The sequence below is a fragment of the Neopsephotus bourkii genome, unplaced genomic scaffold, assembly GCF_033783945.1.
Source record: "Neopsephotus bourkii isolate Nb327-2 ecotype Australia unplaced genomic scaffold, CSIRO-AGI_Nbou_v1 NB_860, whole genome shotgun sequence".
Taxonomy (NCBI): Eukaryota; Metazoa; Chordata; class Aves; order Psittaciformes; family Psittacidae; genus Neopsephotus; species Neopsephotus bourkii.
In genome coordinates, this window is record NW_026901356.1 from 2,998,545 (window position 1) to 3,015,659 (window position 17,115).

The 17,115-nt window shown below is 41.2% G+C and overlaps 1 protein-coding gene across 4 annotated transcripts in view; it reads left to right on the forward strand.

The window, feature by feature from the left end:
- KIAA1549L (KIAA1549 like) overlaps positions 1-17,115 on the forward strand; it is a 120,859-nt gene that overhangs the window by 52,432 nt on the left and 51,312 nt on the right. For 2 of the 4 annotated variants that reach the window (XM_061356646.1, XM_061356647.1), the window contains exons 3-10: positions 2,784-3,392; positions 4,743-4,855; positions 5,941-6,160; positions 7,159-7,292; positions 8,492-8,654; positions 12,351-12,410; positions 14,011-14,162; positions 15,667-15,838. In XM_061356646.1, coding sequence (XP_061212630.1) covers positions 2,784-3,392; positions 4,743-4,855; positions 5,941-6,160; positions 7,159-7,292; positions 8,492-8,654; positions 12,351-12,410; positions 14,011-14,162; positions 15,667-15,838 — 1,623 coding nt within the window. The remainder of the gene's footprint in view (positions 1-2,783; positions 3,393-4,742; positions 4,856-5,940; positions 6,161-7,158; positions 7,293-8,491; positions 8,655-12,350; positions 12,411-14,010; positions 14,163-15,666; positions 15,839-17,115) is intronic. The other 2 variants (XM_061356648.1, XM_061356649.1) reach the window with 1 other exon arrangement.

Genomic DNA, 17,115 nt, shown 5'->3' on the forward strand with positions numbered 1-17,115 from the left:
TTTGAGTACCACTGTGCCATTTCAGCTAACACCATTAGAAACACCCTCCATTTCAAAAGAAAGCACAGCAGGATCAGACGTGTTTGCTGCTGTTTCATCACCATCATTCTCCTCACTGGTCATTCAGTCACCTCATACCATTAACTTTTCTAAGCCAGCTGTCCTTCCCATCCAAGCGCCTTTGTCTGCAGATCCTGAAGGTTTCTTCAACACAGATTCAGCCAGATCACAGGTTAGTGAAAGCAGAACTAGTCTTCTAAGCACAGTCACTGTAGTACATTCTGGTGTGGTGAATCACAGAAAGAGTCCAGAGTCGTTTACAGGTGCCATGCCTTTCAAACTCTTTGGAGCAACAACAGTGTATTTCACAAAAGTAGTGGGAAAAAGGTCTCCTTCAGAAAGGACCTCTTTTTTGTCTGTATACTCTTATATTCCAGTGTCAAAAACATATCAGTCTTCCCCGTCACTCCCTTCCAGAAGCCTGTCATGGTTTCCAAATGAGAGTATATATAATATATCTTCTACTGGAGTAAAACCAAACAGCCCGCCATTTAAGGCAGTGTTGGCTGACAGAAATAGTGATATCAGTCCTCTGTCATCATCAGTTTATCAGAATAAAGTGGAGGTTACTACATCAGTCTTCCATTCTGTGGGTGATCCACATCTAACAAGTCATCCTCAGTCTTCCACAGCACTGACTAATGGCAGGACAGGTTTTACCCGTACACCTTCCATGTCATCAGCTTCTGAGAGCCTGGCTGGGGTCTCCAGCTCAACAGAGAGCACATCTTCCCTTTCACTGCTGAAATTGCTTATTCCAGACGCAAAGCATGCTGGCAATGCAGTGCTGCCAGTGCGGTCATTTAGAAGTGAAATAGATTTTCTTTTCAGAAATGCAACACATTCCTCTTCAACCAGGACAAGGTCTCCCTTGTTAACCAAGACAAATGGTACCTTTACTTGGACAGCACACACAAACAGTCCTAGCTTGTCAGCAGTTGATGAGGATACTTTGCAAATCCCTCTGACTTTTCCCTCACAGCACTCAGTGGTGGCTCTGAATCAGACTCTTTCAGAAGACATGACTGATGCAACTTATGAAGCAAATGGCCTGCGATTGCCAACTGTTTCTGTAAACCATTTCCCAACTTTTGATGGCTTTCCTGTGGTAAGAACAGCTCAAAAGCCTTCCACAAGACAGGTGACAGCAAAGACGTCCATGAACTTTAGTGGCTATAGTGTTCTGCCTTATGAATCTCAGACTTCCAAAGTTTCTCCAGATATCCAAACCAGTAAACTCCCTAAAGGATCAAAGATACTAGGCACTGTTTTGGGAACAGCCCTGACTAGCCCTAGTCTAGCTGCAATGCTGTTAATGAATTACACTACAAGCCTTTCAAATTCTGAACCTGCTATCACAAATACATCTGCTGCTAATATGTTTGGGACTGCACATCTTTCACCTGGAGATGCAGAAAGTCTGGCTCTAACTGCAAATGAAGACAGAAATATGACAGTACCTACTGTTATGGCCCCACATGCAGAATATTCACATCCAATAGCTTTAAATCATTTTACCTCTGATCAGACTTCACATTCAGTTGATAGAAAGCCACTTGCTGCTGTTGTGCTTCCAGCATGGGATATGATGCCATCACAGGTTACCATGACAACAGTGATGGACAGCCACAGCTCAGGCTTTTCTGGGACTTTAAACGCAGATTCTGAAAGCAATTCAGATCTTGTCAGCTCTCCTGAAGCTGCAGCTTCAACTTCTACGTGGACCAATACAGCATTGCTATCTTCAGCTGGCATTCGTATGCCTTTGCTAAAAACTTCAGTCAAAACAGCAGTAAGACAAGTTCCTCCAAGTACTTCTCCACTGGGAACTGAGTACCATGCACCATACTCAGCAGTTTCAAGTCTGCAAAAGAAAATTAATACAAATAAGCAGTCCCTTTTCTCCACCCCTTCAGCAAACTATACATATGCAAACTTTCAAAAAGATACTTCAGATTCACCCTTTGCTGGGACTAAGTCAAACAGTTTTCCAGAATTTTATGTAGATGCATTTGCAGTGAAATCCTTTCCTGTTCAGTATTCAACCCTCGCTACCACTTTGACAGTGCCTGACCACCTTCAGAAAAGGCATGGAAGCACAGCTGGAAACACTGCTAATTTCTTCACTGTTGAAGATGTTAATATTGGTATACACTATGAAGCCCCTCTCAGTTTACACATGCCTTCTGTTAATGATACAGGGACTTTCCCTAGATTTCTAGAGTCAGAAACAACTGATGCTGGAAAAACTGCTCTACTGACAAAACCCTTAGGCACACCACCAACGCTGGCTTTTCAGCTCATCAACAACTTGACTCTTTCAGCCAGCAATGAAAACAGTGCCATCCACAGCATACTGCCAACTGAGTCCCCATCACCTGCAACTAAGCATTCTAGCTCAGTTCTTTTGCATAGTTTTATTACAGAAGAAGTCAGTTCTGGAAGTTTGCCAGAGTTTGCAGACAACCAATTAGAGTCCTCTGGTTATTTGGTTATGGCTGATAAAATTCCAGCTACATTTAGCGTGCAGGAATGGGACACAAGTGCTGCAAGAAATAGTTTAGTTACCAGTAAAATATCTAATAAAGCTACTGAGGGCATCCCATTGCAAACCCCTACCACCAGTGCTCTGCCGTCAGTCATCATAACTTCTGTCCATGCATCACCGACACAACTAACTTCTTTTTTGTCAACAACCAACTCTACCCATTCTGTCATTACAGTGTTATCTGGAGTATCTTCTGGTGCAATACCTACAGTAGGAACTTCAGAAGCAAAACCACTAACAAGAAAATCATCTCCAGCTTCACCAGTGCCAACTTCTTCCTTCTTTTCTCTAGGCACTGAAAGCACACCCTTGCCATCTGTGATGGCTTTAAGCACACTAATGTTGACACTTACAAAAAATAACACTGCTACAAAATTGACATCGCATCTAAGCTCAGTAGGAACACATACAGATTTTCCTTTGGCAGCAAGGAACACAACTGCCTCACCTGTGGACCTGACAGCTATGATCATAACCCCTAAAAGCAGCATGGTCATAGCTCCCACACTTGCACCCTCAGCACATGTACCAAGGCAGATAGAAACAGTAACTGACACCCAGAAGTTTCCGAGCTCAGAAATCACCAAAACGCCAACCCCATATCCACTGACAATTACAGCAGCTTTGACATCTATTACAGCATCAGCGAAAACAACTAGGCTTCCCCCTACTCCTGTGGGAAACACCTCTGCTCCTCCTGAAAGCACAGCCCTCGCGTTTGCTAACATGACAGCAGCTCCCCCCCTCGAGTGCCGGCTCTCCTGGAACGTTATGGTGAAAACAGGTACAGGGGTCACTGAATTTCCTGGGGTTGCTCACTTGTCTATCAGGGCAACTAGTGACAAGTGGGAAAGGCACTTAAGTGTCAAAGAGTGTGGAAGTATTACTAGTTAATCTGGGGACGGGGCTGCTGCACTGACAAGCCAGATCAAAAGAACAGGGCTACTAGATAGGAATGGCATTGGCTTTATCTTGGGTTTCAGATCAGGTGCTCTGAATTTCAGTGAGTCACTGCAGAGATCTATCAGTGTGGAGGGACAAGCCCGTAAGACATGGTGGTTTGGTCTCTGCAGTCAGGAGTCTGTCTCACTGAAGAAAATAGTGCAGTAACCTGCTTCAGTCTTTGGCCCTGTTCACATATGAGCATGTAATTCTGGTTTTAGATGAACACCTAATTCTATCAGTACAGATTAATTTAAAAGTAATGTTTAACATTGAGTTGTATGCTTCAAAATAGGAGGAATTCAAGCCCTCTCTGTGAACAGTACCGTTTCTGGCTCTAGCTGTTTTTTCATTGACAGCTTTTCCTTAGCTATAAGAACTCTAAACTAAAAGGGTCTGAAGAGGTCCCTTGCCCAGTCTTCTGGTGGACTCCTTATCGTAGCACAGCACAGCACCACAAGATGCATGTCTTGGAGATTTTGGCAAAGAAGAGCTACATAAAGGTTTATGAGTGATACTGGGGACAATGGAATAAGCAGCTTTTGGACCTAACGTATTTAGTAGCTGCTAAATATCTACATCAGTAGCATGATGATAGCAATAACTATTTCTACAGATAGAAGTAGCTTGTATACAGTATATGACTGAAGGTACTTAAGTACAGCTATAAAACTCCCTCTGCAGATTATTAAAGAAAAAGAAAAACCTGGTGATAATGTTAATAAAGTGTACAGACACTTCCTAAATCAAAAATACTTGTAGCAGTGGAGTAACAAATCTCTTTGCTTATTTAACTGCACCCATGAAGGTATGAAGCATGTATCCCTTATGCAGATCTGCCTGTGCAGCACCAGCTCAGCCCCCTGGGAATGCTGCAGCAGTCTGTCCATGGGCAGTTGAGTGCCATCGTACTTCACTCTGAAAGGCAGCATGGCAAACATTTACTGCTGTTTCTGAAGATACTGCATTTGTTAGACCTTACTCTTGAAACAGTGAGCTATTGCCATGGGATGAACAGGGAAGTCAGGGACACTGCCAAGACCCTGCAGTTCTTGTTGCCTTTGCAGCTGCTGCAAATCCTACCTGCTTTGGTGATCTCTATCCAGCTAGGGCCCAACATAAAGCAATTCTAAAAAGCAAGCAGTAGCCTGGTAATGTCTCAAGCCAACATGTGGCTTTTGTTGTTCCACAGTTCTGTTTCTGAACACAAGGAGGATGCTGATCAGCAATTCCTTCAAAGAGAGTGTGAGAAGAGGACTCAACCAAGTTCTGAGACAAGCTTTCAACCAAAATGTCAGTGCTCAGGTAAGAATGCTTGGCTTGCCTGCTTGATCTCGCTGAAACAGCTCTCCCTCCAAGAGAATCCCATCTGGGTGCAGCTCCAGCAGTGTCTCTGTATTCAAGAAGCCTCTTAGAGGGGAGCACTGAGGTTTTCCCATGGCAAGAAGGCACTGGTGGCACCCACTCTGGGCTGTCAAAATATAAGGACTGCTCCAAAGCTTTTATCACTTTAACTGGTGAAGTAGAAGGGAAAAATACCAATTTCTTTTTTATATGCTGTGGGAAATGGCTACTGACAGCAGTTTCCTCCTTCCTGTGCAGCTTGGGACTAGTGCTGCTCTCTTTGGCCTGGATCAGTTGCCAGAGCAGGGCTGCTAAATGGGGTGTCACTGCTGTCAGTCCGCTCCTTAGTTTGAAAACACAGTACTTGATAAATGCAGTTCCTCGGGGATGAAAATCCTGAGCTGGGAGCTAGCATGTTTTATTGAAAATAACTGAGGAAGATATGTCCATCACTTCGCAGCTAAACTGTATGAGCCTCTGAGTTGCTGTGTGAAGGAGCAGGCTCAAGTGCATTGCTGGAGCACTCTGCTCTACAACACAGATTCTTGTGCACTTAGGCAGGGCTTTGTGCTGAGTCCAAGCCTGTTATGAGTTATACTCACTGAGCCAATGGGAAAGAAAAAAAGTGATTTTGCTCAAAATAGAGGGCATCAGATTAACTGTTATCCCCATGCTCTATTGGTGCAAGTTTGGGTGATGTTGGCTTGTGTATTCCTGAGTCTCAGCAGCAGCAAAACCCGTCAGGTTTAGTCCTCCATCTTCTTATAAACCTGAGGGAAGCTGCCTTTTCCTAATAGAGGAAATTCTCTGTGTTTTCTCATTCATAAGTACAATGTCCCCATGTCTACACATGAACGAAGCTCCAGCCTAGATATGTGAGCTGTTCTAACCAGCTATTCTACACCAGTTCAGAGCACATGCTGCATGGGTTGGGGATTACAGCATAGAAAACCTGCAAGGGAACTGTATTAAGGATGAGAAGTCCCATCAAATAGTGGTTGAACGGCAGATAAAATAGAAAAAACATCTTTCCCCGTGTGTTTTAGGTTGAAATCCTGGAGCAAGCGAATAACCTAACAGTTGGTTACTACGTTACCCAGGGGAGACTGGTTTTTATGCCAGCAGCTGTAATCGAAAGGCTTCTTGCATACGGTGTTAGCAACGCCACAGCAGACATGAAGCAGTATGTGCCACACCTGCAGTCTGTGGTGGCCCTGGCCTTGCCCTGGAAGCCCTTTCCAGCCTACCACTTCCAGCTGAAGACAGGTGAGACAAAGCCTGTGTGTGTGTTAATTGTTCAGTGCACAGGGACAATTCTCCTCCTTTCCTTTGCTGTCCTGCCTGAGCCCCTGCAGGAACACAGTATCAGGACAAGCTCTCTTTGGGTTCACATGTTGATGTTCCCAGCACGAACAGGATGGCCTGTGTGCACGTCTGTCCTTTGTGGTGTTGCTGTCACATCTTTTGACACTGTTGTCACCTGCTGTGAAATGGCAGGGCATTAGGGCTGTCATACCAGTATCTTGATGAAGAGTTGGCTTTTGATTAAATGGACTTAACTGCACAACCTGTCAATTAACTTGTGTGTTTCTTTTGAGGATGATCAGATGAGAAGCATGTCTCTATGATGTTATATATACGTATTCTTCTGGCTGAGTTTGTTGGATTTGGCCAAGGTCTCAGTGGTCTGAACCACAATTGCTGTTTAACCCCTCCATGCTGTAGAGAGAGCAGTTGCCATGTAGCAGAACGGTGTAAGCTATGAGAAGGCAGTGTGCTGTAAAGGAACACATTCAGTTGTAAAAAGGTTTCTTATGTGTCTGCTTATATGCTTATACTTATTGCAGTTACCCAGATAAGTACATTTCCTTAGCACATACAGAATGCGAATCAATATTATGATTGATTCTGTCTTGCAAGAGTAAATGACCTGCAAGTTTTAAGAGTATAACTTGTGTTTTTGAATGATTTCACTTCCTGCCTACGTCTGAGTAAGTATATGTACCGTGAACTGGTTCTACCATACTATATATCACTGCAGAAACAATCTCCATTTGTTTGTGAACAGGATCAGCTCTAATATTTCAATTCTTACATTTGGTCCCAGGTAGTTTAGTGCAGTGCGTGAATGACATAAACTGATCTTGTGTGGCATTGTTTTCATCTGCTTAATTTCTAAAGTGATCATTTTGCTGTCAGGCATTGCAGGAGTTACACAACTGAGAATATTTTGGCCTCATGCTAAAATGTTGTTCCTTTTCTAGAGCTGCAGTTTGTGGGTCAAACAGACAATATACAGTCATGCAAATTTGTTCAGACCATGGAGCAACGGTTACAGAGGGCATTTCAGGATGCTGAAAGAAAGGTCTTAAACACCAGCAACAACTTAACAGTTCAGGTACAGCTTTGTGTGCTTTGCCAGTGCCTGTTGCCAAACTCTCTGGGGTTGTACTCTGCTATGTGTATGCTTGTGTTTCAACATAATGCCTTTGATAACCACTATGGAAATAAGTTTATGTTTTCATCTGAACTAAGATTGTTTTATGTATTGCAGAAAAGTATATAAATGTATGATTTATAGAAGACTGTTACTGTTATTTTCATGAATTTTAATTCTACTGTTTTCAGTTAAATAATGTGAAATTCAAATAAAAATAGATATATATTAAAATATTCTTCAAAATTTATATTTCTACTGGTTATGTTATTCTGACACATTAGTTGCTTTCAGTGAGGCTGTTCAGGTATAAAGATAATGACGTATAGCTATTTTGTAGCTTTTTGCAAGATCTGAACTAATGGAATATATTTCTTTCTTCTTTTATTTTTGGTGTGCATTCCAGTTCCATACTTGCAACCCAAATTCACTATGAAGGGCCCGAGTTTTGCATACCTTTATATGTATAGTGGTCTGACATTCTTACGCTCTTTAATCCTGAATTATGGCACAGAAAATATCCTCTGGGTGTTATTATGATACATATTTGAATTATAATAAAACTCTGTGTATGTACTTGTGCTCCCCAGAATAGTTTGCACAGAGCTTACCAGAGGAAGAAAACTAGCCATCAGAACTCTGCTTAGTTACTTTGGTACAGTTTCTTGTGAGCTTGTGTTCAAACTGGAGGAGCTCAGAGAGGCAGAAAAGAGCATGGTAAGAGGTAATGCTCTCTAGTAGGTAAAGTAGTTATTGAGCTTTTCAATAGCTGGAGCCATGATGTTGAGTGGCACTTCATGGTCGCTGATCTACTCATGGCAGAAGTAGCAGATCTCACAAAGCACCCAGGCAGTTTTGGAAAGAGCCCTAGAAGAAGGCAGTGGTGTGGGTTTTGGGGGTATTGCTAACTTAGGAAGTGATAGGGTGGTGGTCTTGGAAGCAAGTCCTGACTGCTGTTTCTGCCTGCTGCTGTCCTCCTGTAGCTCTGCATGTGCTGAATTAGGAATTAAAGTATCACACAAGTAAAGTTTTACGGAGTCATGTTGAGTGAGCTGTACCTAATCCATTGGTCAAGTTAACATTTCCCCAGTTTTGTTTGTTTTGTTTTGTTTTTTTTTAAGTAAGCTGAAACATGACTAATTTCTTTACCTCTGTTTCAGATTTTGAACACCTCCAATGTCTCCCAAGCTGTCACTCTGTTTTACGTAGTGAACAATCAAAGCACAACTCTAAATGGCACTATTTCTAGCGACCTTCTTAATCAGCTGTCAGCTGAGCTGGTGGGTTTCTACCTAACTTACCCACCTCTCACCATTGCAGAGTGTAAGTATGCACGTCCCAGCACACAGCTCCTTAAGATTAGGTTTTTGCTTTGCAAGCACTATAAGCTTTGTTGTCAAGCTCACAGGTTGTAGGTGATTTAGATGACTGCTTTTAAGTTATTAAAAAGAAAAAAACAAAACCGAAAAGAAGATGGGGGGAGGATTAGGTGGTGGTAGGGTCTCGGTTCTGTGTTAACTTTGGTTGCTGGAAACATGGGCAGATAATTAAGGAACACATATATATGCTGTCATGAGTTTAAAAAAATTGTATGTGCCAGGTTCCAAACAAAATAAAAAACTGTAGTTTTATATAAAACAAATCACAGAATGTTCCCAGTTCTCCATTTCTCAGAGACTTAGCACAGTGCATGAAGTTCATCTTCAGCCCAACCCTTCACTTTGGTGGAACACTCAGCTCAGTCCCTGAGCTTGTTCCAGTGGTAGGACTGTGTACCACACTCAGGATGTGTTTGGGTAGTGGGTGAGCTCCATCTTAGGCTTCTCAGTTTAAAAAGCTGTTGGTGTATTTACTGAACTTTGTCCTCAGTTTAAAATGTGGTCTAAGCACTTTAGCATCAGTAATTTCCTTGAGTTTCAAATGTTATGGAGATTCAGAGGTACAGAGAGCTAAAGAAAATCTTGTGTCTGTACAGCCTGTATGGCATAGATGCTCTCTGGCTCTGTATGCTAACCCTCTAAGATAAATAAAGAGACAACATATTTGATTATAAGGATTTCTGTATAATTTGGTCATTAAACTTAGTGTGTGAATTGAAGCTCACTGCAGAGACATGTTATCTCTTCACTGGAGGACATCAATATTCACTGGATATGAGAGGAGATAGGGACATGCAGGGTGCGTCAGTGCATGGTAATGGACTCTGACTAAGGAAGTGTGGATTTCAGCTGATCTCATTGTGTGTAAATCTGCACAGGATGCTTTGTGAAATTTGAAATACTGTGTTTAAATACCAGTAAAGATCTGGTAAAGCTTACGGTAGCTATCAGACTCACTGATAAGGTTAAACTGGTGATGGAATAGTTTGTAATTTTTCATTTCACAAGTACTGAAATAATTGGAAACTTAAGGGTAGAGCCAAGCATGTCTTTATGGTCAGAACACTGAACTGAGCAGATTCATAGCTTTAGGTGAAATTATTAAGGTGTTTGCTTATTTTCTGATTCTAAGAAAAAGCAGAACCGGGCTGCTGGAAAGTGAGCTCTGGGGAAAACACAAGTTGCCCTTTTTGTCAGTCCATTTTATTTGCAAACAGCCCCAAAGCAGTGTTAATTATCTTGTGCAATTCTTCATCAGTTGCACAATGAGCTGTCTGTGGGGTAAGTGCTCACTCTGTGGTGAAATCACAGCTAGCTCTGGTGACTGTGCAAATCCTTGGAAAAGAATGAGTGTATATTATTATTGAAGCATTACTCATCTAAATCAGATATATGCAAACAGTTGGTGAAACTGCCCAGTGATGAATTCTTGCACTGCATTGGTGCACTTTGGAATCACACTTTCCAGGCTAAGTGCTTTCATCAAGTCTTTCCAAGAGTGAGGAGAGGCTGTTGACAAAGAGTGTGCCTGGGGACTTTGAAAGGGATGTAGACCATTCATCATCAGATAGGCTGCTTCCTTTTTGTGGCTAGTGGATGAGCCTGTCTGAAGAGTGCCCTGTGTGCAGGACTGTCTTTGTGGGGCATCCAGGAGCACAAGGAGAAGCCCTAAGGATTTTTTGATGACGACTGCTCTCAATTCAAGTGTTTGCCTTCTGAAAGAGGCTTGTTGCATAGGAAAAGAGTTATGGTGCTTCTCACAAAGGCAAGGCAGGCAAATGGCTTGGTAGTCAGGAGCTGTGAAAGCCATTTGTTACACTGTAAAGGTCCCATGTGGCATTGCAGTTCTCTGTTGATCGCCTGTCCTGGGTTCAGCAGTAGCAGTCATTTTTCTCCTTCTTAGTAGCTGGTGCAGTGTTGTGTTTTAGCTTTAGTCTGAGAACAGTGCTGATAACACACCACTGTTTTTAGTTGTTGCTAAGTATGTTTACTCCAGTCAAGGACTTTTTCAGTCTCATGCTCTGCCAGTGAGGAGGGGCACAAGAAGCCAGGAGGAAGCAAAGACAGGGCTTCTGACCCAAACTAGCCAAAGAGGTATTCCATACCACAGAACGTCATGCCCACTATGTAAACTGGGGGCAGTTACCCGGAAGGGCTAGATTGCTGCTCGGGTCGGGCTGGGTATTGGTCGGCAAGTGGTGAGCGGTTGTATTCTCTTCCCTTGTTATTTCCCTTATCATTACTATTATTGGTGGTAGCAGTAGTGATTTGTGTTATACCTTAGTTACTGGACTGTTCTTATCTCAACCCCTGGGAGTTACATTCTTTGGATTCTCCTCCTCATCCCTCCGGGAACTGGGAAGGAGGGGAGTGAGCGAGTGGCTGTGTGGTTCTGAGTTACTGGCTGGGCTTAAACCACGACATCCCTGCACATGATGAAGTGACCTGATAAAGGGATCAGCTCCTTTAACAACTGATGGATTATATTTCATTTTGGAGTTCTTGGTCTTATTGCCAGTACAGCAAATACTGAAAACTCATGGACTTAATGCCACAGTGTTTATGGTTTCAGACTGATAGCATGTCTTGTGAAAATGTTTTACTTTGAAAAGTGTTTGATGCTCATTCATGTGGCAGTGTAGTTGTTTCAGTTTATCAAACAAATACTATGTCTGATTCAAAGCGTGTTATTTACCAGCAGACTACGTCGGCTCCTCCAGAGCCTTCGCAGTCTGTCATGGATATGCACAGCTTGGGACATGCCGTGAAATCCCTCCTCAAAAGCACTCACTGTGCATAATCAGACCCTTGAGAACAGTTACAATTGCAAGCCACTTCAGAGTTCAAAAATCAAGGTAACTCAATAGCAGTGTGTCAACCTGAAAGCAGGGATATTTTCTGAATTAAGTTTGAAGTGTTCATGCTTTCTGCATTGCATAAATCTATTGAAAAAATGCTGAGCTGTATAATGAATTAGCAGCATGTTGAACTTTTCAGCCTAGCGTACTTGGGAAATTGAAAAACTAACAAAAGGCATCAAAACAACAAGAATCAGTTTCTGGCAGACACAAACACGTATGGTATTAGTGCCTTCAGTCATGCAGAGTGAAGTAAGAGTATCACACTCCAAGGGGTGTTCACAGTTTCATTAGTATCATGGCATTCCTGTGGAACTGCACTCTGTGATTGGTGGAATGTGATCCTGGTTTATTTTAATTCTCTTTTAGGTTAAAATTGTGGTCTGGGTTAAGTAAGGATTGAATCACAGAATCATCATAGATTCTCATCTTGTTCGCCCCAGGGGATTACTCAGAGAAAGAAAGCAGCAGAACTGTGTATAACTTAAGCACTTGCATATTACCTATTATTTTTAGTAATGGGCAATCCTGCGCTTTGCCCCAGACAATGTATAAGCCAATAATTTGGCAGCGTAAGATGTTCTACTTTGTAATCCAGTGTTTGCTTACATTTTGTGTCCTTTTCAGACAAGAGAAATTGTAATCCTGAAAATTTTGCCTCTATATCTCCTTCAGGGCCATAGTTCGATTTTATTTATCACTGTCTGGTTAACCACTTTTGGGACATAAAATGTGTAGGATGTTGGAATATTGTAACATAATTTCAACTTTTACTTTTAAAGCTTTGGAGTATCCAAACCTCGATGTCTCAGAGTCAACTAGAGACTACTGGGTGATAACAGGTAATTTTTAATCTCCTTCCCCTCCTCCAAGCACTTCAGATAACAATAATTTTTAGTGCTTATTTATATGAACACATTGGTGCAGTAATTTTACACAGAAATAAGTGTTTGCCGACTGAACCTACATGCTGCATTCAACTGGGCAATGGCACTTGCAGTTACTCTGGGGCATTACAGCCTCTTGAACAGAGACTTCTGTGTCCAACAGCCATCTCCAAATTGATGCCACTTTGGTTTAAGCACTTCTGAGAGCAGCATTATTTTCTCAGAGTTTTCAAACACAGATAGGTTTTTTGTTTGTTTGTTTGTTTGTGGGGTTTTGTTTTTCCTGGGCCCTTGATTTAAATCTGAAATCAAGAGGCTGGTAGACATAACGCAGTGAGAAAGGTGATCTGTTAAACTGAGGAAATGTGTTACAATTTTGATGACTGTCTGGGTCCAGGAATTTTTTCATCTTTCACTGTAGCATTAAGCGTGTAATTTTTTGTTGATGGAAAAGGTGCAGAGAATGCTATTAGGATTCACAATACTTGTTTTATCACAGTCATTTCACTAGTATCATATTATTACAACTGTTTTAACTTTAGAAGTGAGAAGTGGACAAGAAAGAGACCCTTTCCACTAGGCATCTGTGAGTGAATAGATACCAAAGCCTTTCTAATTGGTGTGTTTGTACCTGGAATTGTTTAGTGCTCAGGAGAGCAAGAAAAGGGATCCTGACATAAACCAGATTAAATTCTACACTGTGGTTCCGGTGTGCTTTGGTGGCAGTTATATCTATTCATAATTTTGAGATAAAAAATGAGTTTATTCAGAGATGCCGATCCTCTGAAGCTCCCTTCGGAGGTGGTGGCTTTATTTGGTACAGCTATTTTATTTGGTACAGTATTTTTAATGGTAAGGCTCCTCCCCATTTGGACCCCATGAACCCAATACTCCATTTCTTGGGTGCTTACTGCAATGGACTATTATTGATACTATAATGGAAACACTGCTTTAAAAAAAAACATGGTGGTCCCAAAAGATCTTTTAAGTAATATTTAAAAAGTCATACATATGTATGAATTAAATTAGCATGCCTTGTCACTTTTTTGAACTTAGTGTAAATTTTCCATTCGTTTGTACTTAGGAGATGTTTATTTGGCTTTCAGTGCTCTCAAATATACATTTTGTTTCTAACTGAGTTGCACAAAATCCCAACTTCAGTCTTCAAAAGTGCTGGATGAAAAACTGTGTTTAGTTAACAGGAGAATCTAGCAATAAGCATAAAACCAGGCAGCTCTCAAACAGGCTTTAACTACATTTACATTGAAGATCATGGATTAGGTGCTTCCTGGAGCCATTTTGGTAAACTGAAGGCTGAAATCAGTTTTTGGAGGATTTTATTCTCTGAAATTATTGACATTATCTGAGAAGAACAGTGCAGGGGTTGAAACAGATGCACATTATATCCCCACCAGGAATTACTGAGGGGCTATAACAGTGTCCAGCTATTTTTCTTCTGGTTAGTATATCCCCATCTCAAACTGTCCTGCAGACCACATGTTACTTCACTGGTCCATGAAAGATGTGCTGACATGATTTTCCTCTGTTCCCGCAGTTATTCAAGGGGTTGATATGGCACTGCTGGGACTGAACAATCAGAGCTTTGCACGACTGATGGAGCAGCGTTTGGCTCCTCTGTTTATGATGTCCCATGAGCAAGGAAGACGTTTCAGACGTGCCACTACTGTGGGCAGTTACACTGTGCAGGTAGGCAATACGGTATTGGTGGCTCCTAGATATGTGCGGGAAAAAAGGCTGAAGGTCTTTGTTTGCATGTGTCCTGCATCAATTTGTAGGGGAAAAATTAAATTTAACTGGATTGAGATTTCTTGTCTTTTCTCGTGAACATCAAAGCAGAGCGCAAAATGCTTGCCATTACTATTGGGTTTCTTCTTCTGCAGTCACCCGTGTTTGAATGCTTCCCATCTTGTAGATATTATCATTAGTTCATCAGTGTTAATAAATATTTTCATTGTGCTTGCTCTGAGGATTGGTGCAAAGTATATATTTTAGCATAAGGAGAAGTTGCAGGCTTTTGTTTGTAAACAAGTTTCCCAGGTCTACCTGTCCTGGAAAAGGGAGCTGATAAAGCTAGAACTTCTTTGTTTTTATTAAGAAAAAAAGTATGAAGCAGTCTTTTTGCAGGGTTAGTCATCAAATCATGTGCCCACAGATCACATTATGAAGCATAGATTCCAGTCCTAATAATAATTATCTTTCTCTTAGTTAGCAAAATTTCCCATTCACTATTTTTAAATGATTCATATTTTTTCACACTGATTTAGTGACTGATGCTAGTTGTGGGGTTCAAGGAGGATCTGTCTTCAAATCATGCATAACAAGCTATTGTCTTTGGTTTTGAAAATACCAAATTACATTATGTTTTTCAAATTACATGATTGGTTTTAAAAAAACCAAATTACATGATGTTCTTCAAGAATTGCTTGTTGTGAGATAAAACCCCAAATTACTACTTTTCTAATTTACCCACGACCGTGTGCTTTCCCACTGAAACAATTTGAAGAAGGGACATGTTTTTACTTGCCAAAAGTGTGAACCTTTGTAAAATTTTCCATGAAAACACGACTTATTTTAGTCTGTAACATGGTGGAGAGGAATCACAAAACTCCTTTTTCCTCTCATCATTAGAGGTGTTTGATACTTCCTCTACTCTTAGGACAGATAGAGGCACAATATAAAAGTCCTGAAGAATAAAATGAAAAAAAAGCATAGTTCTCTTTAGTGTCAGCCTGGCGTGAAAAATAACAAGTATAGAAATAGAATGTAAGGGAATTTTTCAACTACAATATGCAGGGGAAGCGTAATTTTCAATATTAGGTCAGGTTTTAAGAATTCTCTCTTCACAGAGGACTGTAATGTCCAAACATTTGATTCTTTCCTTCTTTTTGCTGCAGGCCTTTCTTAGTGTAGGGCTTTACTTTAGGATTATGTTTAAAAATGTTGAAGTTGGCAAGTTTGACCTCTCTAATCTTAATACCCGGGCTACGAAGGGGAGAAGCTCTGATCCTGTGAGAATATTTGCATGTATCTTATGCTTACATGGGGACTTGAAGGAGTTCCCTGTGTGCACTGTCTTCAAGCAGCTCTTGACAGGTTTTGCAGTGGTAAAGTACACACGGAATCTATTTCTATTTCCATTTCATTTCTTTTTCTTCTTTTCTTTTCTTTCTTCCCCCCCCCCCCCCGACAGATGGTAAAAATCCAACGTATTCCAGGGCCCAAGGAGCCAGCTGAGCTGACATACTATACCTTATACAATGGGAAACCTTTGCTGGGGACCGCAGCTGCCAAAATTCTGAGTACTGTTGACTCCCAGCGCATGGCCTTGACACTGGGTTATGTTATTCAAGTTCAAGCTGATCGTAAGAATTCTTCTTAAAATTCTCTGGTTTGGTGCTTTATTTCTTCTTTTATTTATTTTTAATTCATAAGAACACCAGGGTATGTGTAGGGAGCCTCCACTGGTCACACAGGGAAATTTCAGCTGCACCTTTCTGAGCAGCTGCTCTTCCTGTGCAAGACTAATCTTCTATCTTAGCAAATCAAAGCTATATACCAACTGTTATTTAGCCGATGATTGTAAACTCTACCGTACAACTCATACACACATACAGTCCTGTGAACTGAACAAATTTATGGAACTGTAAAGTCAGAACTAATTCTGATGCTAACAAAACCATGACAGTACAGGCTTATGAACGTTGGGGCTAAAAGCGTTTTTCAAATAACTTGGCCCAAAGTAAAATGTGGGGGCTATCAATATGTCCTTTATTTCTGACTTGTTCAAAATGATGTAGATTATTTCTGTGTCAAAGGGATTTGTTTTTTTTTTTTCCAAGTGATCATTTTCACCAAGAAATTTGATAAGTGCACCATCTGGTTGTTACAGATCTTGTCTAGACACAAATGAGGAAAGTGAAGCTGAACAGAACTATTCATGTATAGACAGGTTTCAAATTCAAGATACGGTAGTATCATTCAGAATAATGTGGTCAATAAAGTAATCCACTCCTGAAAATTTAAGTGGTTTTGAATTTCTCTCTTAAGACTTGCATCAGTTACTGAGTGGCTGTAGGCACAAGTGTTAGGGCTTCTATAAAAAGAATTTTTTAATATTTTGAACCTTGAAGGGCTTCAGCCTGGCTTTTTGGACGGTCTTTAACTGTGTGGTTACTGTTACACTGTGCACAAGATGTGTACCTTGTGGCACTATTCCTGCATCACCCAACAAACTACATCGGCTTTGCAGAAAGTTGTAGATCCACAAAGAAAATAGGCTCAAGCTTCAGACAAACTTTCAGCTGGCTTTCATAGCTGCTGCTGAGCAAGATGTTATGCAGTTGAAGTCAGATCCTAAAAGCAGCTGAGTGCCTCTGGCCGTTAACAAGCTCAATGACATTTGAAAGCACTAGTCCCCTGGAAAATGGGAAATGCTGCTTTACGCTGGTATTCTCACAATTGCCTATCCACGCAAGCAGCTAGTGGCATAGTAAATTAAATAGAGATAGCATGCTGAAGCCCACTAAATATTTCACTAAAACAAATTTCAGCATCATATGGTTATCTGGTGTTTTTCCAGAAAGAAATTAAATGAGAGTACCAGGGATTTGTCACAGGAGGATCTCTTCTGTGTTTACAA